The 23,909-nt window shown below is 36.8% G+C and overlaps 1 protein-coding gene across 6 annotated transcripts in view; it reads left to right on the top strand.

Moving 5' to 3' along the window:
- The window catches only part of EPB41 (erythrocyte membrane protein band 4.1), a 223,027-nt gene that overhangs the window by 22,177 nt on the left and 176,941 nt on the right, over positions 1 to 23,909 (top strand). The window contains exon 1 of one of the 6 annotated variants that reach the window (XM_064281589.1): positions 226 to 2,276. The exons of 2 other annotated variants lie outside the window; for them this stretch is intronic. In XM_064281589.1, coding sequence (XP_064137659.1) covers positions 2,272 to 2,276 — 5 coding nt within the window. In that variant the 5' untranslated portion in view covers positions 226 to 2,271. Of the gene's footprint in view, positions 1 to 225; positions 2,277 to 23,909 lie in introns of those variants that run through there. 3 more of the 6 variants (XM_064281586.1, XM_023554435.2, XM_064281588.1) reach the window with 3 other exon arrangements.

A 23,909-nucleotide genomic window follows, 5' to 3' on the forward strand; every position in this document is an offset into this window, starting at 1 on the left:
TCCTCCAAGGAACAGGCGTTCTCTTGAGAGAGAAAGTAATCTCACGTGAAACAAATTGCTGACGGATTGGTTTCTGGCCACATGATCGCGACTGTCATTCTGTTATGTCTCTAACTGTACCCTGCCACAAATGACTAGTCTGTGGAGACTTGTCGTTTTTTTGGAATGTGTTGCTGAAGAGGAGTTTTTTTTTTTTTTTTTAAGAGATGCCGAGCTTTTTTTAGTAGTTTGGGTGATTTTACAGCTGCTATTTTGTTCTTTCTGTTTTTAGGGAAAATTGCAAGAAGTGGTTGTGTCTTGTGCCTTGGATATTATTATACCCCAGTACCAAAAGTGGATTTATACTCTCAGAGGATATTTGTCAGTGCTGTGGCTCATTACTGTGTTCTGTCTTCTCAGTCCTGGCAAAAATTTTAGTTGGTTTGGCCCTTTAATTAGGAAGTCTTATATATATACAATATATGTAATTCCCCGCATCTCAATTTTGTTATTATAGCACTAATTCTCACTTTTTATGTAAGGTTACTTTTTTTATGAAGTCTTCATTTTCCTTCGCTTTAGAAATTGAAAACATAATAAATTCGTTGCCGGCTGTAAAAGTTCCGATTTATAAGATAGTTTTTTTGGGTTTATTAATATAATCCATGTACGTAGCAGAATATCACGCATACAGTAAGCACTCAAGAAATGTCAGATTTTAAAAAATGGATGTAATAACTGGACATCAGATTGCCTTGGAATCAAGGTGCTAATCCAAAGTATGTTCTACAAGAAGCTTACAATTCAGGTGAAGACAGGCATTATTCATATCCCTTGGGAAACTGAAGTATATCTTTGCCACTTTTCGAAGTGAATTCACTGGCAGACGCGAGTTCACTCTGCTAACCTGATTCTTCTTTCTTCTACTAAGAAAACTGTGTTTTTTCCTTGTATAATTGAATTCAGGCTTAGAAATAGTAAATATTTTCAATTCTTAGGACTCACCAAAATTCTCTCAACATTTATACCAGTGTTTTATATGAAATGTCTTATAGCTAAGCCCTTATATCATATGGCTTTGGTCTACGTTTCTGACTTTATTCCTTGTATTCTCCAGCCAAATAGAAGTCCTCAGTAGTAACCCAGTGCTTTCCCTTCTCTGTACCTTTGGCCATGTAATTCCATCTATGCTTGTCAGATGTATTCTTCTGGCTGATTTTAGTTCTCTTATCTTATATATAGATGCTTCAAAATCTTACATATGTTGGTAATTTGAGGGAAGCATCCTATGTGGAAGGAAGTTGATGGAATTTTTTGTTTTGTTTAAAATTTTTTTTTGAGCTTCATTAGTATGGCCAGCCAATTGAGCTTTATCTAGCTGGTGTTTGTTAAAAAGATTTAGGTCTTAAGTGTCCCATCAATATGTATATCCCTTAGGCATCAATGATGGCTGATGATAGATTAAGAAAACCTTTTAGGCTTCCATTCCACATGGAACTAAAAGCTCTATCAGTTGACAATTTTAATGCTTGGAACTGTGGCTGTCAGCAGATAGACCAAAACAAGAAATGAAAATCTTATCTTTCAGGTGGGCCTCTGCTTGCTTTTTCTATCTGTTCTCTTTCTCAGTGGTCTGAGGGTCCATATTTCCTTAAGGTTTTCTTAAACACCCAAACTGTATTTGTTGTGTTTGAGTGGTAAATATGGGGAACAAACTTAAGTTTTTAAGTAGGTATACCCTCAATATAATATCTGAAGTAACATGTACAATATTTTATATAATAATAACAAAATAATACACAAATCTTCCTTTTTAGCATATTTGAAAGTGCTTTCATCTTATCTCCTTTCTTTTCTCCTTAAGAAACACTTCCGGGTTATTATCTAAATTAACAAATGATTTTTCAGTAGTTCTGATCTCCTTTGCAAGAAGTGGTTGTGGCATTTGGTTGAGGTATGAGCTATATACTTTTTCCTGTTATTCTCTTTCATCAGGTTTGTGCCCTATCAGATAATTTTGCCTCCTGTCTGCCTTCTTGTGTGTAGCTTCAGTTTAACATTTTGAAAATCATAGAGTTAGTCTTCCATCTCATTCCTTGGTTTGTGGTCCTAATTTTAAACAAAGTTATATTACGGGAGACAGTGTGCTGAAGATGCTATTTGGCTTCCTTTCTCCTTTTCTAATGAAAGCTTCAGAGTTAAGCTTGTCAGGAGCCATTGCTTAAAGCCACAGGACTCTTGAATTCTCTGCAGATACTTTGATGTACTTACAAGAAGATTGTGATCTGAAGTATGCGGTAAGTAATTTGTGATATGAGTCAGTAAGGCTTGCTCATATTGTTTTTTGAATGTACAAATCCAATTTAATATGGATGATCTGATTTTACAACTTCAGAATATCAATGGCATCAGGGCCTGAATTGGTTCTGAAATCCGGAAGAGAGTACATTTAGACCACAGTCTGTTTTCTTGTTATCTAAGAAGCAGGCCAGCCAAGTGCTGCCAGTGTATTTTTCCAAGAGTTTCATCAAGCTTGTGATTGGTCAAATGCATATTCAGTTGCAGATTCAATGTATTTATAATAACTTCTAATTAGAGGAGAAGGAGCCCTGATGTTGCAGTGGTTAAGCCCTGGGCTGCAAAAGGTTGGCCATTCAAACTCACTAGCGCTCTGTGGGAGAAAACCCCTGGCAATCTGCTCCCATGAAGACTGCAGCCTAGGAAACCCTGTGGGGCAGTTCCTCCTTGGCAGTACCTCCCTGTCCTATCAGATTGCTAGGAGCCAGAATTGACTCCACAGCACACAACAACAACAGTTAGAAGAGCCAGAAGTAAATATACTTGTTAAATTTTGTTGTTTAAGTTTGTTGGTATGTCACTGGTGGCTTACTATGTGTCCTTTTTATGAGTTGCTTCATAAAATGCATTCAGTAAAATGCAGTGTAACAAATGCAGTTGCACATACACTGGGTTAGGTTAGTATTTTGATTGCTCTGCTGTTATTTAATGAATACACTAAAACCAAACCCAAACTCATCAATTCCAACTCATAGCAACCCTATAGAACAGAGTAGAACTGCCCCATAGGGTTTCCAAGGAGTGACTGGTGGATTCAAACTGCTAACATTTTGGTTAGCAGCTGAGCTCTTAACCACTGCACCGCCACAGTGAGAAGGAAAAAAGCAAAAAACTATAGCAGTGAGCAGTATTTAGAAGTTGGAGATGTTAGGAAGGAGAGTTTTGATATTTTATATATTGAGTGCAGATCTCATTGAGAACTACCTTCCCGACACTTTACTTCAAATGCTGGTTTTAGGAAAGTTCAATGAGATAATCTGATTATGTTGAAAGTCTACACTTACTTTTGCCATTTTTATTTAAATGATTTATTAAACCTTGAAGTGTTTGAGGATAATTTGGTTAGCTTTTTGAACTTTGGAGAAAAGTATCATATCATGATATAGCCAAATGCAATTCAAGGAATGGCTTGAAGAGATTTTAATATCCCTACTCCATAATCAACATCAGCTTCTCCCAAGGTCACCTTAAGTAAACATGCAATCTGAGTAAAGCCTGGGTGCTTGCTATGCAAATACACTTATCTCCCCTTCCAATCATGTTTACTATTGTAATCCTACAGTTGGTTCTGACTCATGGTGACCTCGTATAACACAAGGAAATGTTGGGAAGTTCTGCACCATCCTCACAATCATTGCTATGTTTGAGCCCATTGTTGCAGCCACTGTGTCAATCCGTGTCATTGAGGGTCTTCCTCTTTTTTGCTGACCTTCCACTTCCCCAAGATCATACTGCTACCCCTAAAAGTCTGTTCAAGAGTCCCTGGATGGTACAAACGGATAAGCGCTGGGCTGAAAAGTTGGCAGTTTGAACCCACCCAGAGGCCTCTCTGAAGACAGGCCTGGCAATCTGCTTCCGAAAGGTCATAGCCTTGAAAACCCTATGGAGCAGTTAAAATCTACACATGGAGTTGCTGTGAGCAGGAATTGACTCCACAGCAACTAGCAACAGCAAAAGTCCCTTCTATATAGAAATTACAGAGTTCCTCTGGCATCGTGTTTATTATGCATTGCATTTATGAAGGCCAGTTCTCATTTTGCAGTTATCTCTTGATTATCTCCAAGATAAATCCACATGGATTAACTGTGATTGTTTATTGAATCGACATTCTCCCCCTCTCATGGCTGAGGGCTCTTTGGGTCACTGCCATCTGATTAATCTAGCGCCTCTACTATTACTCTCAGCTTTCAGGGCCATCTCTATTTGTGAAGATTAAAATGGTTTCTGAGCTATGTGAAGTAGAGCTTGAGGAGGGTTAAGTCACCTTGGCAGAGTGGAGAGGAGGAAGCAAGATAGTCTGTCTGATGGGATGGATAGGAAGTAAGTCTGGAAGAAGTGGTAGATGCCCTATTAGTATTCATAGGGACAGGAATACCTCAATTTCTTTCTGGAAATAATAAAATATAAAGAATATCATATATATTTCTGTAGCTGTAAATGCAGCTTGTCTCCTTGTGCCTTTCAGCCTCCACAAAAATCGTCCTAATGCAAATCAGCTTTTGGCAGGCCCTCTGTTTGTCTGAGTTGTACCACCAAACACAATGTAGACAGAATTTCGTGCATCGTATTTTGAGAAAATCTGTATTACACCATAAAAAGTTAATGACATGCAAGTTTGCCTTGAGAAACTCTCAATGAGTTAGCTAATTAAAGCATAGGTGTATTTTAAATTGGTATAATTTAAGCCTGTGACCGACAAGTATAATAGAAATGTATACTTATGGTAGTTTATGAGTATATAGTATTCGCCAAGGTTCAGTTGTGATTGATATACAGCTCTTACTTAGTGCTTACATAAATCCTTAAGTAATCCTGTTAGAATAATTTTAACACAATGAGATTTTACCAGTGTATCTTTGAGTACATCATCTTATAAAGAAATGCCATTTTAATTTACATGCCAAGTATTCTTTTAATCTACTAATTTGAAGTTCTACATATATTCAAGTGAAGGGTGTTTTACTTTGATAATATACTTGGTACAGGTTGTTGAAATTCATCCTCCCTGCCCCCCACCCCAATTTCTGACCATATGGGCACAGGCAGAACTGTCAAGAGCTCCAAGGATTTAAGCTCTCAGATTTTACCTGCCAGCCAACCATTTCAGCATGCAATAGGGACACATGGAAGGCAGTTTAAAGTGAAGACTTTTTAATTTTTTTGCTACCACCCACTTGCTGCTTCTTACCCTTTTCTCTTTTCTTAATGATTCAGAGAATCGACACTGTTGCTAGCTTACTACCTGCAGAGTCCTGCTAATCTTGATGGTATTATGTAATTATAGAATCCCTTTGCATGGTGTCATATGATGTTGTATATATGTCCTCCCACACATGTGTCTTTAGAGTAGTTTCTTTCCATCTGGTGTTGGAAGTGAGCTCTTTGTGAGGTTATTTTTAAATCTTCAAGCTTTCTGGCATCCTCAACACTTGAAAAAACACAATTGCTTTTGAAGGAAAGAAAATCCACATAGTGTATTAGTAGCTTTTCCAGTGAGAATGTAAATAGTATTTTATTTTTACAATCGTATCCTGTGTTCCAAACAGGCAAACATGCATTTTCTGTTTAGATAGTCTTCAGATACTTTTGTTAGGTAGGAAATAATCAGTCAGTTGTTACCAAATAGATAAAGAAAAGGAGACATGCTTACGAGAAAGGAGGCCAAAAATAAGAAGCCTGTTAGAGGGAAAAGGAGGCCAAAAATAAGAAGCCTGTTAGAGGGAAAAGGTTTCAAAGGTATCTTATTCCCTGAAGGTTTATTGGTATCTGTTTCTGAACTCTTGCAGTATTTGTTATATACCATGTATTGTTTTATATTGCATATTACAGTGATATTCTCCAAAGAGATTCTAAACTTCTGGAGGGCAGGGGGTCAGTACCGTAGCTTTCATTGCCCTTCTCGTCCCTACTGCTTCTCCCCCCAAACACCAATATTGGTTATTACAGCGGCTAGATACATAATATAAGGGGCACTATTTTCTGTTGGTTTTAGCATCCATTGATCATTGGGACTACAAATGAAACTCTTGAAAATGAAATTAGAAGATTTAAATTAGGGCTCAAGGAATAACAGGAATATATATAATGGGTATCTTTCACTATAGTAATACATAGGCTTTCTCTAATTCTTGCTAAATCAGATGTTTTGCATTTTATCACTGATTTGTTCTTAAAAGGCATATCCATTAGACCTGTTGCTGTAGAGTCTGTTCCGACTCATTGTGATCCTATGGGACAGAGTAGAACTGCCCCACAGGATTCCCAAAGCTGTAATCTTTACAGAAGCAGACTACCACGTCTTTGTCCCGTGGAGCGGCTCGTGGGTTTGAACTGCTGACTTTTTGGTTAGTAGTGGAGTGCTTAACCACTAAGCCACCAGGGATCCTCTAAAATTAGGCCAAACCAAAAAAACAAAAAACAAAAACCAAAGCCGTTACCGTCAAGTCAATTCTGATCATAGTGACCCTATAGGACAGAGTAGAACTGCCCTCGTAGGGTTTCCAGGGAGTGGCTAGTGGATTCAAACAGCCAACCTTTTGGTTAGCAGCCGTAGCTCTTACTAAAATTAGGTGTACAGAGTTAAATTTTATTTGGTAGTGGAACATAATCACAATAAGAATTATATTTGCATTTGGTTTACTTTGCTAAGGTACTTTGGCTTTATTTTCTTTTATGGTGATGTATTTTTTTATTCTGATCGTTAAAAAAAAAAAGGTATGTGTAATTAGCCTTAACCTTTCATTTCTTAACAACAGTAGATTGATATTACCTCTAATTGTCTTGTGAATTTTTGTTAATTTCTCCAGTTTTAGTATTAAAAAACTGGTAATTTATTAGGCGCCATTCTATCATCTAAAGGCAAAGCCTATACAATTAAATAGAAAAGGTCCATATCATCTACTTAACAAAATTGGTTCAATAACTCTCTTTTTCTCCAGATGCTATTTTTGTTGACTTATCCTTACTAGCTATATCATCTCTGATATGATTATTAATGAACACTGGTTAATAAGAAATGTTTCATATTTCATACACCTTTGGTGTTTTGTAAGACTGAAAGGCTAACATTGGGGTGAATAATTGCATAATGATTGTAGAATCATATTTTAAATAAATATACTAAAGAAATATCAGATGGCCAAAGGGCAAGTTTTTTTTTTTTTTTTTTAATTTCCATCATTTCTACTGTGGTAGTCATCCTCTAAGATGGCCCCCAGTTATCCCTGCCTCCTGGTATTCATGCCCTTGTGTAATTCCCATCCCTTGATTGTGGGCTGGAGCTAGTGACTCAAATCTAATGAATAGAATAAAACAAAAGTGCTGGGGAGTTACTCCAAGATTAAGTTTCAAAAAGACTGTGGCTTCTTCTTGGTGGTCTCTGGCTCTCTTTTTCTCTCACTTGGATTACCAGCTGCCATGTTGTGAGGACGCTCAGGCAGCCTATGGAGAGGTCAGCAAGACAAGAAACATAGGTCTGTTAACAACCATGTAAGTAAGCTTGGAAGTGGATCCTCTAAGGCCTGACAAGTTACGTGAGTTAGCTTGGAAGCAGGTTCTTCAGGCACAGTTAAGCTTTGAGATACCTGTAACCCTGGTTGACAGCTTGGTTGCAACTTCATGAGAGACTCAGGGCCAAAGACATCAGCTAAGCCATGCCTGGATTCCTGATCCACAGAAACTGTGAGATAATAAATGTTTATTGTTTCAAGCCACTAAGTTTTGGGGGTAATTTGTTGTGAAGCAACAGATAACTAATACACCTACAATTTATTCATTCAATAAATATTTATTGATTGCCTACTGTTTACCAGGTACTGTTCTAGGTACTTTAGGATAGAGCAGTGAATAAAATAGGAGCCCTGGTGGTGCAGTGGTTAAGAGCTTGGCTGCTAACCAAAAGGTCAGCAGTTGTAATCCACCAACTGCTCCTTGGAAACCCTGTGGGGTAGTCCTATTCTGTCCTTATAGGGTCACTAGGAGTTGGAATTGACTCGATGGCAATGGGCTTGGTTTTTTTTTTTTGGTTATAGGTGCTTTAGGATAGAGCAGTGAATAAAGTAGAATAGAAAAAGTATTTGCTTTTGTGGAGCTTGCATTTTAGTGGGGGGCACAAATAAATGAATAGACAAATCAGAGATAAAATATAAGGCATTAGATTTTAGTGAGGATCGGGAAAAGCAGTATTAGAGGACAAAAAGTGAGCGGGTTGTGGGGATAGATATTTTAGGTGAAATGATCAGAAAGACCTCTCTGATAAGGTGACATTTGAGCAGGGACCTGAAAGGAGTGACAGAGTGAGCCATGAAGGCATCTGGGGGTAGAACATCCCCGGCAAAAGGAATGATGTGCACAAAGACTAAACATGTTTGGTATGTTTGAGAAAGATCAAGTAAACCAGCGTGACTGGATCAGAGTGATTTAAGGGTAAATGGTAGAGCTGGATTCAGAGAGGTTGTAGACAGGAGAAGGAACAGGTCGTATAGCACCTCGCTGGCCATGCTAAAAACTTTGCATTTTGTTCTGAGACAAGAATTCTTGGGAGGATTATGAGGAGAGGAATGCATGATCATTTATTTAATAAATATTAATCAAGCATCTATAATGAGCAGGGCTCTCTGGGTATTATGTGTGATCACAAACAATGTAGAAGGCATGACTTCTGCCCTCAGGAAGTTTAATGATCTGGTAGTGTTAATGAAGTGATCGGACATGTACATAAAAACTTAGAAATAGAGCCTCTGTGTCCTGGAAAAACATGAGTTATGGAAAAAGGCACAGAGAAAAACCTGAGTTAAAATTCTGGCTCTTCTACTCAGTTCAACACATTTCAGCCACTGTTTATTGGGGTGCCTATTATATGCCCGGTAAAATAATAATGCCGGTGTTTATTGATGATTTATTATGAGCCAGGCTCTGTACTTTGTGCTTTACAGGTATGACATAGGTGTTAAGAGTATGGGCTTTGAGGCTAAAATACCTGGTTTTAAATTCTAGTTGTGTCACTTATTAACACTGATGACCTTGGACAATTTATTCTGTACCTCACTTTCCTCATCCTTTAATATGGGGTTGATATAAATAACTCCCTTTTAAGGTTGTTATGGTGATTAAATGAGTTAATATATGTGAAGTATTTAGAATAGTGCCTAGTATCAGATAAATGTTACCCATTATTATTGTCCCTTTTGAGCCTCACCACAACCCTATGGAGTTAAGTGTTATTAGTCCTATTTTCTATTTTAGGTAACTGGGTTTAAAGGTTAAGTAATTTGTCCAAAGTCAAACACTAGCATGTGGAAATTGGCTTTAAAGCCAGTGTTCTTTACTGCTACACCTTCATTTATTTATGTCTACGAGCAAGCAGGGAAGGAAAGATATGAATCCATGCCTTCTCCTATTTAATGATTTCTCAATAATTGTGCTGCTGTGAAAGTACTTTTCTGTGCCTTAAAATGAGTATATACCCACATTTATGGAGTATTTATAGTATTAACAGACAAAAACAACCCTCATACTCTGCCTATCACATATAGGCACTCGGTCAGTGTTAGTTTTCTTTTCCCTTTGGTAAAATCTGACCTCGTGGAGAATGGGGGAGGATAATTTTTGGTTTAAGAAGGATAATTTTTTTTTCCATAATCCGTATTTTTTTCTACTTAAATTGGGTATCTATGTGTCTTTATGACTGCTGTATATAAATAAATGTAAAATAGCTGTATAGAAAACTTGATTTTGTCTAGCAGTGATCTTTGAATTTGTTTCAGATTTATACTGTAACATTTTTAAGCCTGTGTGTGAGTGTTCTAAAGACCCATTTCACAGCAACTCTGGCTTCATTTCCGGGTTGATAGGACACAGTTGATGTCCCCATTGTTGCTTTTATCTTTTGCAGCAGATGTGAAAGTAAACGTACAAGGTTGAAAAACAGGAAGGGGTTTGCAGATCGTAGGGAGGGTGTTTTTGAAGGAGAACTTGTATACAAGCCATTTGAAATCTGAGGTGCTTAAATCTTTGTGACTTTTAGTAGTTATACCAGGATATTATATCTTATTGTTGTAAAGTAAGTAAAAAAACAAATGATTTTGCAATTTAACAGATTCATTAATTTGCATATATTTTTGCTTATATACACTTTGGAAAAGTGAGATATTGCGCTCCCCTTTTTTCAAAACAGAGAACTGAAGTATAATTTTATAGTCATCCCAATCAGGGTTCTTTTTACCTGTGGAGTAATTTTTCAGTAGGAAAATGTGGAGTTTTTTTTAGTTGGATATCAGTTCTAATACCATTATACTTGAACTTTTTCAAAAGCCAAAACTTAAGGCAACATTTTTCTATTTGGATTTATACCCTTTGTTCCTAAGGAAGGGAATTAACTTTATTGAATGAGAACTGTGTATCAGGTACTCCAGTAAACCAGTGCTGTCGAGTCGATTCTGACTAGCCTGCCTAATTTATATATGCTAACTAATTTAAATATTTCTATCTTTGACTTCAACCCACTGCAAGTTTTTATTGCATTGGTGAAATCCAGTCCCTCCCTCCTCCCTCCCTCCTTTCTTCCTTCTTTCTTTCTTTCTTCTCCTCCTCTTATATAATTCTTTCCTATGTTTTTGCTGAATAGTTTTCTATTAATAGTATTTGGGAGAGACGGTGTAATATAGCAGCCAATAAGGATTGTGGAGTCAGACAGACCTGGGTTTGTAGTCAGGTTCTGCTTTTGATAGGGAAAACTGCTTTCTTTTTCTATAAATAAAAGTCAGTATCCCCCAGGGTTGGCTTTGGAGGGAACTTGTGCACATGTAGAGGAATAATTGGAGCTCACAGCAAGGAGTTTTTTTTCCCAAAGATTCACCTTCCTCTGAGGAATCCCTTGCTGACCTCAGGGAGTGTTGCTTTCCCTTTAATTTCCTGTCCCAGAGGTGAGTCTTAATACTCCTGTGGTGCACAGCTGAGACTAGGCTGGAACATTCATTCAGTATTTTACTAAAGGCTTAGAGATACAAAAGGGAAATAAGCACTAGTATTCTTCTTTATAATCTGGCACACAAAGTTTATTCCTCTTCCATTTGTGGTCTTCTGTTGGGATACCTCTCTTCTTGACCCATAACACATGCATCTTCTTACCTGGGAGTTCATTTAACATTATCCAAATTGCTCTAAACTCAGAAGGGAAGGTCTAGAGGAAAAGGAATTCTCTGTCTTGCTAGCCTATGGCTGTATCTGAGAGAGAGTCCACTTCTTGCACGTGATCAACACCAGGACTATACAACCCTTAGGGGAGACACAGCTACCCACAGAACAACTAATTACCATTCAAAGAAAAGGAACAAACAATGGAGGGATATTAGGGTAGAGGTAGAGGGGCTTTCCATTTACCTAAGATTTTTACTGTCAGATTGTAGCTCAGTAATTTGGCACAAAATAACTCTCCATAAATATTCTCTTCCTATTCTTTGAATCTTACCACCATTTGCTACCCAAGGAGCTACTGTTTAGTTGTAATTTTATTTTAGAGTTTTGCTTGAGGAGATCCTAGTACTTAATCAGATCCAAAGTTAGGCTGAGGACAGTGGCAATAAATATTGAAGTGATCAAGATGGAATACCTGGTGCTTTGAGCAAAATGTGTTTAAATGCTAAAGGGATGTCCTTTATCACAAAATGTTGATTATGGAAGGTGATGTAGAACTAGGCTATTGATACAAGTTTCAGACCTCGCTTTTAAGACAGGAAATGTGTCATAGGGTCAAAGACCTTTGGAGTCATAGACCTGACTTAGAATCCTGGTTCTGATACTAACTAGTTGTGTGCATTTAGTTAAGTTATTCATCCTCCCTGTCTCTCACTTTCTTTCTCTGTTAAACTTAGATAACATTTAACATAGCGTTAGACATTAACCTTTTAGAACTGTTGAAAAGATTGTTGTTTGTACCGTTGAGTTGGTTCTGACTCATAGTGACCCTATGTACAACAGAACGAAACACTGCCTGGTCTTGCGCCACCCTCACAATTGTTGCTATGCTTGAGTCCATTGTTGCAGCCACCGTGTCATTCCATCTCACTGAGGGTCTTCCTCTTTTTGGCTGACCCTCTACTTTACCAAGCATAATGTTTTTCTCCAGGGACTAGTCCCTCCTGATAGCATGTCCAAAGTACATGAGATGAAGTCATGCCATCCTCACTTCTAAGGAGCATTTAGTATATTTGAAAAGATTAGGTGTAATATATAATATGTTTAACATAGTGTCTAGCACAGTGGGTGTTTAATGAATGGGAACTATTATTATTTTTATATTAAATGACATTCCTTTAAAATCCACTTTTTACTTGACTTGTGTATGTTCGGCTTTGGCTTTTTTTTTCCCCCCAATTTTTTAAACTGCTTTATTGAGATATAATTAATGTACCATAGAATTCACCCATTTAAGAGGTACAGTTTAGTGGTTTTTAGTATATTTACAGGCTTGTGTGATCATCAGCTTAATCTAATTTTAGAACATTTTCATTCCCTCCAAAAGAAAACCTATACTCATTAGAAGTCACTCCCCGTTTCTCTCTCCTCTTATCCCCTGGCGACCATTAATCTACTTTCTGTCTCTATGGATTTGCCTATTTTAGATATTTCGCATAAATGGAACCATACAATATGTGGTGACTGGTTTTTTTCACTTAGCATAATGTTTTCAAAGTTCATTCATTTAGTAGCACATACCAGTACTTTATTACTTTTTATTGCCAAATAATATTCCATTGCATGGATATACCACATTTTATTTATCTGTTCATCAGTTGTTGGACATTTGAGTTGCTTCCATTTTTGATTATTATAAATAATACTGCTGTGAACATTCATGCACAAGCTTTTGTGTGAACATGTTTTTATTTCTCTTGGGTATATACGTAGGAGTGGAATTGTTGGGTCATATGGTAAAAATACTCAGGGGATGGATGGAATACCAATTGAGATGTTTCAACAAACAGATGCAACTCTGGAAGCACTCACTCATCTATGCCAAGAAATTTGGAAGAGCTCCCTGGCCAACTGACTGGAAGAGATCCATACACATGCCTATTCAAAAGAAAGGTGATCCAGGGAAGTGCAGGAATTATGGAGCAAAATCAATAGTATCACATGCAAGTAAAAAAAATTAGAAAATGGCTGCAGCAGTACATAGAGAACCGCCAGAAATTCAAGCTGGGTTCAGAAGAGGATGTAGAATGAGGGATATCATTGTTGATGTCAGATAGATCTTAGCCAAAAGAAGAGAGTACCAGAAAGATATCTACCTGTGTTTTGACTATGCAAAGGCATTTGACTGTGAGGATCATAACAAATTACGGATAACATTATGAAGAATGGGATTTCCAGAACACTTAATTGGGACCTGTATGTAGACCAAAAGGCAGTCATTTGAATAGAACAAGAGGATGCTGTGTGGTTTAAAATCAGAAAAGCTGTGTTAGAGTTGTATCCTTTCACTATACTTACTCAATCTGTGGAACCCCTGGTGGCATAGCGGTTAAGAGCTATGTCGCTAACCAAGAGGTCGGCAGTTGGAATCCACCAGGCACTCCTTGGAAACTCTATGGGGCAGTTCTACTGTGTTCTGTAGGGTTGCTGTGAGTTGGAATTGACTAAACAGCAATGGGTTTATTCAATCTGTATGGTGAGCAAATTAATCTAAGAAGCTGGACTGTGTGAAGAAGAATGTGGTATCCGGATTGGAGGAAGACTCATTAACAACCTATGATATGCGGATGATACAACCTTGCTTGATGAGAATGAAGAGGCACTTACTGATGAAGATTAAAGACCACAGCCTTCAGTATGGATTACACCTCAACATAAAACAAAAATCCTCACAACTGGACCAATAAGCAACATCATGATAAACAGGGAAAAGATTGAAGTTTTCAAGGATTTCGTTTTACTTGAATCCGTAATCAGTGCTCAGGGAAGCAGCAGTCAAGAAATCAAATGAGGTATTGCAAATCTCCTGCAAAGGACCTCTTTAAAATATTAAAAAGGAAAGATAATACTTTGAGGACTAAGGTGCACCTGACTCAAGCCGTGGTATTTTAAATCGCCTCATATGCATGTGAAAGCTGGACAATGAATAAGGAAGACCAAAGAAGAATTGATGCCTTTGAATTGTCCGTCCTGGAAGAAGTACAGCCAGAATGCTCCTTAAAAGTGAGGATGGCAAGACTTCATCTCACATACTTTGTACATGTTATCAGGAGGGATCAGTACCTAGAGAAAGACATCATGCTTGGTAAAGTGGAGGGTCAGCGAAAAAGAGGAAGACCCTCAAAGAGACTGATACAGTGGCTGTAATAATGGGCTCATTATTACGTTTCATTCTACTGTAAACAGGGTTACTATGAGTAGGAACTGACTCGACGGCGCCTAATAACAACAACAACATCAACAACAACAACATGGTAACTCTAGAATGTCCCCGGGTAGTACAAACAGTTCTTGTTTGACTACTTATCAGAAGGTTGGCAGCTTGAACCTCTCTAGCAATACTGCAGAAGAAAGGCCTGGAAATATACTTCCATAAAGCAGCTAAAAAAAACCCTATAGAGCATTTCTACTCTGTAGCACATGGGGTCAACATGAGTTGAAATTAACGCAAAGGCAACAGACTTATGCTAACTCTGTGTTAACATTTTCAGAAACTGTCCTTGGCTATTTTTGAACAAACTTTTTCCTGTCTTGGACTGCCTGTTCTGTTTTCTGTCAACCATCTTCACTGTTAGTTACCAACAGCTTGCTGAACCATTGTTGATTGTGTTCTCACTGTTTAACCTTATCCCATCCTGCTTAAGTAGGTAATGTCATTGCAAAGGAATCCCTGTTTTTCTATAACCTATTCTGCCTATCCATGAGATGTTCTTTTCCTTTTCTTCTCCCTTTTTGCCTATTATTTTTGTTTGGCTGTGTATGATTTGAAAACACAGAAGTTCTAAATAAAATCCTTCTGAAATTTGATCTAGGGATCATATTGTACCTTGTGATTGTTAATACCCAAAATCTGTGATAGGAGTAAAGATCTTTAAATATGTCTTTGATGTAGTATCACCAAAAATATGAGCCAAACTAAATTATTCCATCAGTATTGAAAATGCTTAATCCAGCCTCCCCACCGCATTGTTGTCGAGTCGATTCTGACTCATAGAGACTGTAGGACAGAGTAAACTGCCCCATAGGGTTTCCAAGGAGCAGCTGGTGGATTTGAACTGGCAGCCTTTTGTTTAGCAGCCTGAGCTTTTAACCACCACGCCACCAGGGTAGGGCTATATCCAGGCTTTGTGGAATGTAAAGTTTGTATAATTGGGGGCTTTTTTTAAAAGAAAAAGGATATAAAATTAGGGATGAAAACAAATATTTATTTGGAATGAGAAAATAAATAACAAATTTTTGAAAAAACTACAAATACCACACACATCACAAGTTCAGAAAAAATTGCATATTCTTGTTGGTTAACTACCTAACACACTGGTGTAATTCTTTTTTTTCCCCCGTGTTTTTTGGCTTCGTATTGCTCTAAAGTGTCTCGTATTGTGGTTTTGTAATACCATTTTCTTTTGAATTTTTTTTGTTGTTGAGAATATGCACAACATACATCAATTCAACAGTTTATACATGTACAACTTAGTGATATTGATTACATTCTTTGAGTTGTGCAACCATTCTCACCCTCCTTTTCTGAGTTGTTCCTCCCTTGTTAACATAAACTCAGTGCCCCCTAAGGTTCCTATTCAGTCTTTCAAGTTGCTGTTGTCAGTTTGATCCCATGTGGATAGTTCTTACAAGAGCATAATAATGCTCAAACCAAAAACCAAACCAAACCTGTTGCCAGCGAGTCAATTCCAACTCACAGCAACCCTATAGGACAGAGCAGAACTGCCCTGGATGGTTTCCGAGGAGCACTTGGTGGATTTGAACTGCTGACCTTTTGGTTAGCAGCCGTAGCTCTTAACCACTACGCCACCAGGGTTTCCATAATGCTCAAGGCAGACCTTTTTTACTAGTTAAGCTAAACTATTGCTTGGTTTTAAGATGACTTCAGCGGGATATCTTCGGTTTAAGGTTTAAAGATGATTTCAGGGCAGTAGTTTCAGGGGTTCATCTATCTCCCATGGCTCCAGAAAGCCTAGAGTCCATGACAATTTGAAATTTTGTTCTGTATTTTCCCCCTTTTGATCAGGATTCTTTTGTGGAAACATTGATCAAAATATTCAATAATGGTAGCTGGGCACCGTCCCAAACTTCTGGTGTCATGGCAAAGGAGGCAGTTGTTCATGGAGGACTAACCACACATTCCATATCCTCCTGCTATTTCTGCCTCTCCTTCTACCTCTGTTGCTGCAGGTGAATAGACACCAGTGGTTGTGCCTTGGATGGCTGCTTGCAAGCTTTTAAGACCCCGGGTACTGCACAATGAACTAGGAGGTAGAACAGAAGCACTAAACACGTTATTAGGCCAATTAACTGGATGTCCCATGAAACCATGACCCTGAACCTCCAAACCAAGGAACCAAATCCCACGAGGTGTTTGGTTGTACATAAGCAGCCTTGGCAGCAACTCTTTTTTTTTTTTTTGGTCATTGATGTAAATATATCTATCACAGAACTTTTGCCAATTCAACTTTTTACAGGTGTACAACTTATTGACAGCAGTTACAATAACCAGCTGTGCAATCCTACCCTTAATCAATGTAATTTTCCCATCACTATTAACCCTGTTTTCCCCATCTCTCCTGCCCCTCTTAACCACTAATAAATTTTATTCTCTATACAATTGCTTTTCTTGTCTTTTTATATAAGTGAGGTCATATAATGTTTGACCTTTTGTGTTTGGCTTATTTCACTCAGCATAGTGTCTTTAAGCTCCATCCATACTGTAGCATGTATCAAGACTTCATTGCTATGGCCACTGGGCACCCTGCTAACTTAGAACTGAAGCCACTCACAAAGTCCACCTTTCAGCCAAAGATTAGACAGATTTCTCATTGCTGGTGTATAGTTCTACTCTATTCTATGGGGTCACTATGAGTCGGAATCGACTCGACGGCAGGGGGTTGGTATATAGAAACCCAGCTGATTTTTCTTTGTTGACTTTGTACCCTACAACTTTGCTAAATTCCTCTGTTAACTGTAGAATTTTTCTTGTGGACTCTGGGATTTCTATATATATAGGATCATATCATCTGCAAATAGAGATAATTTTAGTTCTTTTTTTCCAATCTGGATACCTTTTATTTCCTTTTCTTGTCTTAGTGCTCTGACTAGGACTTCTAATCCAGTATTGAATAGAAATGGTGAGAGTGGACACCCTTGTGTAATACATTTTCTATACAGACAACGGAAAAATGATTCAGTTTCCTGTAGCACAGTGACTTTGGTACGGGCCAATGCAAATGAAGGCCCTAAAGTTTAAGCTTCTTTATTTTCACAATAAATCTCCCTCTGCATAGTAAATAATCTTAAGAGATGAATGAAGAGGTTGTAATATGTTTATTCTGTATCCTAATTGATTGCAATTGTTTATTATAAGTTGTTTCATATGAACCATTCTTTCTTCGATTTAATGTTCAATTATAAACTTATTTGTGTACATTTCTGTATCTTTTCTTCCAGGAAAGTGAAGTACTAATTAGTCATTCTTGACTGCCAAAAGCTTTAAAAAAACAAAACAAATAAAAAAAACTTGCAGAAAATATGCAATCATCTTTCTTTCCAAAATAGTTCTTGTTAGTACGGGGATGAAAAATAAGACAAGCCTGAGTTTGATATAACCATGTATTCTTCAGCCTGAGAGCTATCCCCCTGTTCAGTTTCAGACTAATATCCCCCTGTTCAGTTTCAGACTAAGTTGTCTGATTTTCAGGACTTCAGTGAATTTTCTCTTTCATGTCAACTTCAGTTCTATATTTTTTCTTCCGGTAATAGTGATTATCAAGTACAGTATTAAAAGGCCATGTGCTTTGCTAATCACTTAGAAGTAAACATGCTCCATGATAGTATGGCCTCAGCGTCTTATCATTAACATTATTGGTCATTTAACAGTTTTATTTTTTGGGTGGCTTTCTGGAGGACGTGTCCTATAGGTGGGATCAGAAATACGAGACGTTAGTGACAGTAGAAGAGCTAAAGCTTTTTTCCAGGTCATATACTCTTGTTTTATAAGCAAAAATCTAGATATTTTGTTAGATTTTTTAAATATCTCAGTTGAGAATTTAAATATTAAGTACAATCCGGTTAGATTTTGAGTTTATATTTTGTGTATTTAGTTTGTATACAGTTGTGTATTTACCTTTTTTTTAGATTGGAAGAGGTACTACATCTTCTAATACAATATTTTTTTAATTGAGGACCAGCCATGTTCTAATACAAATTTAATTATAAATTTGATAATTTACTTCTTAGTTATTTTAAATAATACATTATATTTTAAAATTCGATTTAGGATTTTAAAACAAAATGATTTCTAAATCATATTGAAAATTGTCTGGTATGTTTCCTAGCTGAACATTTGAAATTTTTTTTTAATGTGTTTTTTTGTCATTTAACATTGAACTTGAATCAATAAAAGGCAGCATCAGAAAAGTCTTTTGGAGATAGTAATAAAACATATTTGCTGTATTCATTATATATATATATATATTTTTTTTTTCTTTTTCAACTTTTAATTGAAACATGTTATACAGAAAAGTACAAAATCATAAGGGTGCTGCTTGATGAGTTTCCACAAGTGAATATACCCATTTAACTTGCAGTGAGGTAGAGAAACAGAGCATGATATATATCCTAGAAGCCCCCTGCCAGCCAACTTCCAATCACTACCCTCCTTCCTGCCTGAGGTAGCTACTGTACTGTCTTCTAACCCATACATTAGTTTTGCCTGGTTTTGAATTTTATATGAAAAGAATCATACAATACACACTCTCTTACTTTTGGCTCTTTCATTATTCAACATTATGTTTATGAGATTCATCCATATTGTTATATATAAAAAAAAAAAATCAAACCTGTTGCCATTGAGTTGATTCCAACTCATAGCGACCCTATAGCACAGAGTAGAACTGCCCTATAGAGTTTCCAAGGAGCACCTGGTGGACTCAAACTGCCAACCTTTTGGTTAGCAGCCGTAGCACTTAACCACTACGCTACCAGAGTTTCCATTGTTATGTATACATGGAGTTAATTCTCATTTTGTTAATAGGTCACAACTTACTTATCCATTCTATTGATAGGCATTGGGTAGTTTCCTTTTTGGTTCTTATTAAGGTAACTGATGTGATCATTCTCGTACGTGTCTTTAAACTTAAGCAATTGTTTTGGCTCAATATTAGATTCCTGAGATTGTATGTAGCTGTTCATTAATTTTCATTGCTGATACTATCCATTGCATGCATATTCCACAATATATTTATCCTTTTACTGTTGATAACTTCAGCTATCGGTATGAATATTCATATTTTCTCCTAGAGCCTATGTCTCTAAGAAATAACCTATCCCAATTGAAGTGGAATAGTACTCCCTAAAAGAATTCTAAAAAACTATGGGTTCACTCACCTATTTAAAAAAATTTAATTTAATTAAAAAAATGGGATATAATCCCTATACCATAAAGTTCACTCTTTTAAAGGGTACAATTCATTGTTTTTTTTTTGTATACTCACAAGGTTGTGCAATTGCCACCATTATCTAATTCCAGAACATTTTCATCACTCCCAAAAGAAACCCCATATCCATTAGCATTCACTTCCCATCACTCTCTCTTCCCAAACCCTGGCAAGCACTAATCTAATTTTCTGTCTCTATAGATTTGCCTATTCCAGACATTTCGTATGAGTGGAATCATACAATTTTTGGTCTTTTGTGTCTGGCTTCTTTCACTTAGCATAATGTTTTCAAGACTCATCCATGTTGTAGTATGTATTGGTACTTCATTCCATTTTATTACTGGATGATATGCCATTGAATGGATATGCCCCCTTTTGCTTATCCATTTACCAGCTGATAGACATTTGGGCGGTTTCCACTTTTTGACCATTATGAGCAATGCCACTATGAATGTTTGTATACAAGATCTTGTGTGAACATTTGTTTTCTTTTCTCTTGGGTATGTTCCTAGGAGTGGAATTGCTGAGTCATATGGTAATTTTGGAAACCCTGGTGGCATAGTGGTTAAGTGCTATGGCTGCTAACCAAAGTGTCAGCAGTTCAAATCCACCAGGCGCTCCTTGGAAACTCTATCGGGCAGTTCTACCCTGTCCTATAGGGTCGCTATGAGTCGGAATCGACTTGGCACTGGGGTTTTTTTTTTGTTTTTTTTTAATGGTAATTTAATGTTTAACTTTTAAAGACTGCCAAATTGTTCCACAGTGGCTGCACCATTTTACATTCCCATCAGCAATGTATGAGGGTTCCAATTTCTTCATATCTTCACCAACACTTATTATTGTACATTTTTTTATTGTAGCAACCCTAGAGCCTGTGAAGTAGTATCTAATTGTGGCTTTAACTTGTAACTCCCTAATGACTAATGAAGGTCCCTTGGTAGCGCAAATTGTTTGCACTAGACTGCTAACCTAAAGGTTGGAAGTTCAAACCCACCCAGAGTACTACGGAACAAGAAGCCTGGCAGTCTGCTTCCATTAAGATTACAGCTAAGAAAACCCAATGGAGCAGTTTTATTTCATAATTCATGGAGTTGCCATGAGTTGGAATTGGCTCGACAACAACTAATAATACCAACAATGACTAGTGATGTTCAGCATTTTTTTATGTACTTGTTGGCCATTTACATATATTCTTTGGAGAAATATCTATTCGGATTCTTTGCCCATTTTTAAATTGGGTCATTTGTTTTTTTATTGTTGAGCTGTGAGAGTTCTTTAAATATTCATAATACTAGGTCCTTATCAGATAGATGATTTGCAAATATTTTCTCCCATATCTGTGGGTTGCTTTTTCACTTTCTTGATAGTGTCCTTTGAAGCACAGAAGTTTTTAATTTTGATGAAGCCCTGTTTATTTTTTCTTTGGTTGCTTTTGCTTTAGGTGTCATTTCTAAAAATCTACTGTCTAATTTTTTATTGAAGAGAATTGAAGGTCATGGAGATTTACACCTATGTTTTCTTGTAAGAGCTTTATAATAAAGTTTTAGCTTTTACTAGGCCTTTGATCCATTTTGAGTTAATTTTTGTATAGTGTGAGGTAGGGGGCAAACTTTATTCTTGTGCATGCTGCTCACCCATTTTTCTTTTTAAAATTTATTGTGGTAAAATATAACAAAAAGTGCCATTTTTACCATTTTAAGGGTACAATTTCGTGACATATTTACATTTACCATGTTATGCTACCATCGCCACTGTCCATTTCCAAACGTTTTATATCACCCCAAACAGAAACTCAGTACCCCTTCAGCAGTAACTCCTATTCCCTCCTCCCCCCAGTCCCTGGTAACTACTAATATACTTTGTCTCTATGCATTTGATATATGTGAGATTATATAATATTTGTCCTGTGTGACTGACTTATTTTACTCAGCATAATGTTTTCAAGGTTCATCCATGTTGTAGCATGCATTAGAATTTCGTTTCTCTTTATGCTGAATAATATTCCATAGTTTATATGTACCACATTTTGTTTATCTATTCACCTATTGATGGACACTTGGGTGGTTTCCACCTTTTGGCAATTTGAATAATGCTGCAGTGAACATTAGTGTACACGTATCTGATTGAGTTTCTGCTTTCAAATCTCTTCATATACCTACGAGTGAAATTGTCGGTCATATAATTCTATGTTTAACTTTTTGAGGAACTGTCAAACTGTTTTCCAAAGTGGCTACCCCATTTTATGTCCCCACTAGCAACACACAAAGCTTCCAATTTCTTCACATCCTTGCCAACCCTTGTTAGTTTTCATCTTTCTGATAATAGTCCCCCTAGTGGATGTGAGATGGTTTTGATTTGCATTTTCCTAATGATTAATGATGTTGAACATCTTTTCATGTGCTTATTGGCCAGTTGTATATCTTCTTTGTAGATATGTCTCTTCAGGTTCTTTGCCCATTTTTAAAAGTAGGTTATTTACGTTTTTGTTGTTGATTTTAGGTGTTCTTTATATATTCTGGATATTAACCCTTATCAAATACGTGGTTCCTAAGTATTTTCTCTCACAATCTAGGTTGTCTCCTCACTTTCTTGATAAAGTCCTATTATGCACAAAAACTTTTTTTTTCACTCCTATATTTTCTTCTAAGAGTTTTATGATTGTAGTTCTTATGTTTAGATCATTGATCCATTTTGAGTTTTATTTTCGTATATGGTGTGAGGCATTCGTCCAACTTCCTTCTTCTGAGTGTGGAAATCTGGTGGTCCCAGCACCACTTATTGAAAAGACTGTTTTTCCCCGTTGAATGGACCTGGTACCCTTGTCAAAAATCAATTGGCTATAGATCCATGGGTTTATTTCTGAACTCTCAAGTCTATGTCATTCGTCTGTATATCTGCCCTTATACCAGTACCACACTGTTTTTTACTTTTTTTTTTCATATTGTTTTGATTACTGTAGTTTTATAGGATATTTTGAAATCAGGACGTGTGAGTCCTCCTACTTTGCTCTTCTTTTTCAAGATTATTTTGGTTATTTTGAACCTCTAGCCATTCCATATTAATCTGAGGATTGACTTTTCCATTTCTGCAAAAAAGGTGGCTGGAATTTTGATAAGGATTGCGTTGAATCTGTAGATTTCTTTGGGTGGTACTGACATCTTCACAAAATAGTAAATCTCCCAGTCAATGAACATCAGATGTCTTTCCATTTGTTTAGATCATCTTTAACTTCTTTCAACAATCTTTTATACTTTTAAGTGTATAACTTCTTCCTCTCCCTTCTTAAATTTATTCCTAGATATTTTACTCTTTTAGGTGCTGTTGTAAATGGTATTGTTTTCTTGATTTCCTTTTTTAGATTGTTCATTGATGATGTGTAGAAACATAACTGATTTTTGTGTGTTAATCTTGTACCCTGACACTCTGTTGAATTCATTTGTTAGCTCTAGTTGCTTTCATGTGTATTCTTTGGGATTTTCTATGTATAGGATCATGTCATCTGCAAATAGAGACAGTTTTACGTCTTGCTTTCTGATTTGGATGCATTTTCTTTTTCTTGCCTAATTGCTCTGGCTAGAATTTCCAGTACATTCTTGAATAGCAGTGGTGAAAATGGACATCTTTGTTTTGCTCCTGATCTTAGAGAGGAAGCTTTCAGTCTTTCATCATTGAGTATGACGTTAGCTCTGAGTTTTTCATAAATGCCCTCTATCATGCTGAGAAATTTCCCTTCCATTCCCAGTTTGTTGAGTGTTTTTATCATGAAAGGGTGTTGGATTTTGTCAAATGTCTTTTCTCCAACAATTGAGATGATCACATGGTTCTTTTCCTTTGTTCTGTTAGTGTGGTGTATTACATTGATTGATTTTCTTATGCCAAACCACCCTTAAATTCTTTTAATGTGCTTTTGGATATGGTTTGCTAATATTTTGTTGAGGATTTTTGCATCTATATTCATAATGGATGTTGGTCTGTGGTTTTCTTTCCTTGTGGTGTCTTTATCTGACTTTAGTATCAGGGTAATATTCACCTCATAGAATGAGTTAGAAACAACCGTTTGCTCTTCCCTTTTTGGAAGTATGAGCAGGACTGGTGCTAATTCTTCTTTAAATGTTTGGTAGAATTCACCAATGAAGCCTCCTGGTTCTGGACTTTCCTTCGTTGACAAGTTTTGATTACTGTTTAAATCTCTTCACTTGTTATAGGTCTGTT

Source organism: Loxodonta africana, chromosome 3, assembly GCF_030014295.1.
Source record: "Loxodonta africana isolate mLoxAfr1 chromosome 3, mLoxAfr1.hap2, whole genome shotgun sequence".
NCBI lineage: Eukaryota > Metazoa > Chordata > Mammalia > Proboscidea > Elephantidae > Loxodonta > Loxodonta africana.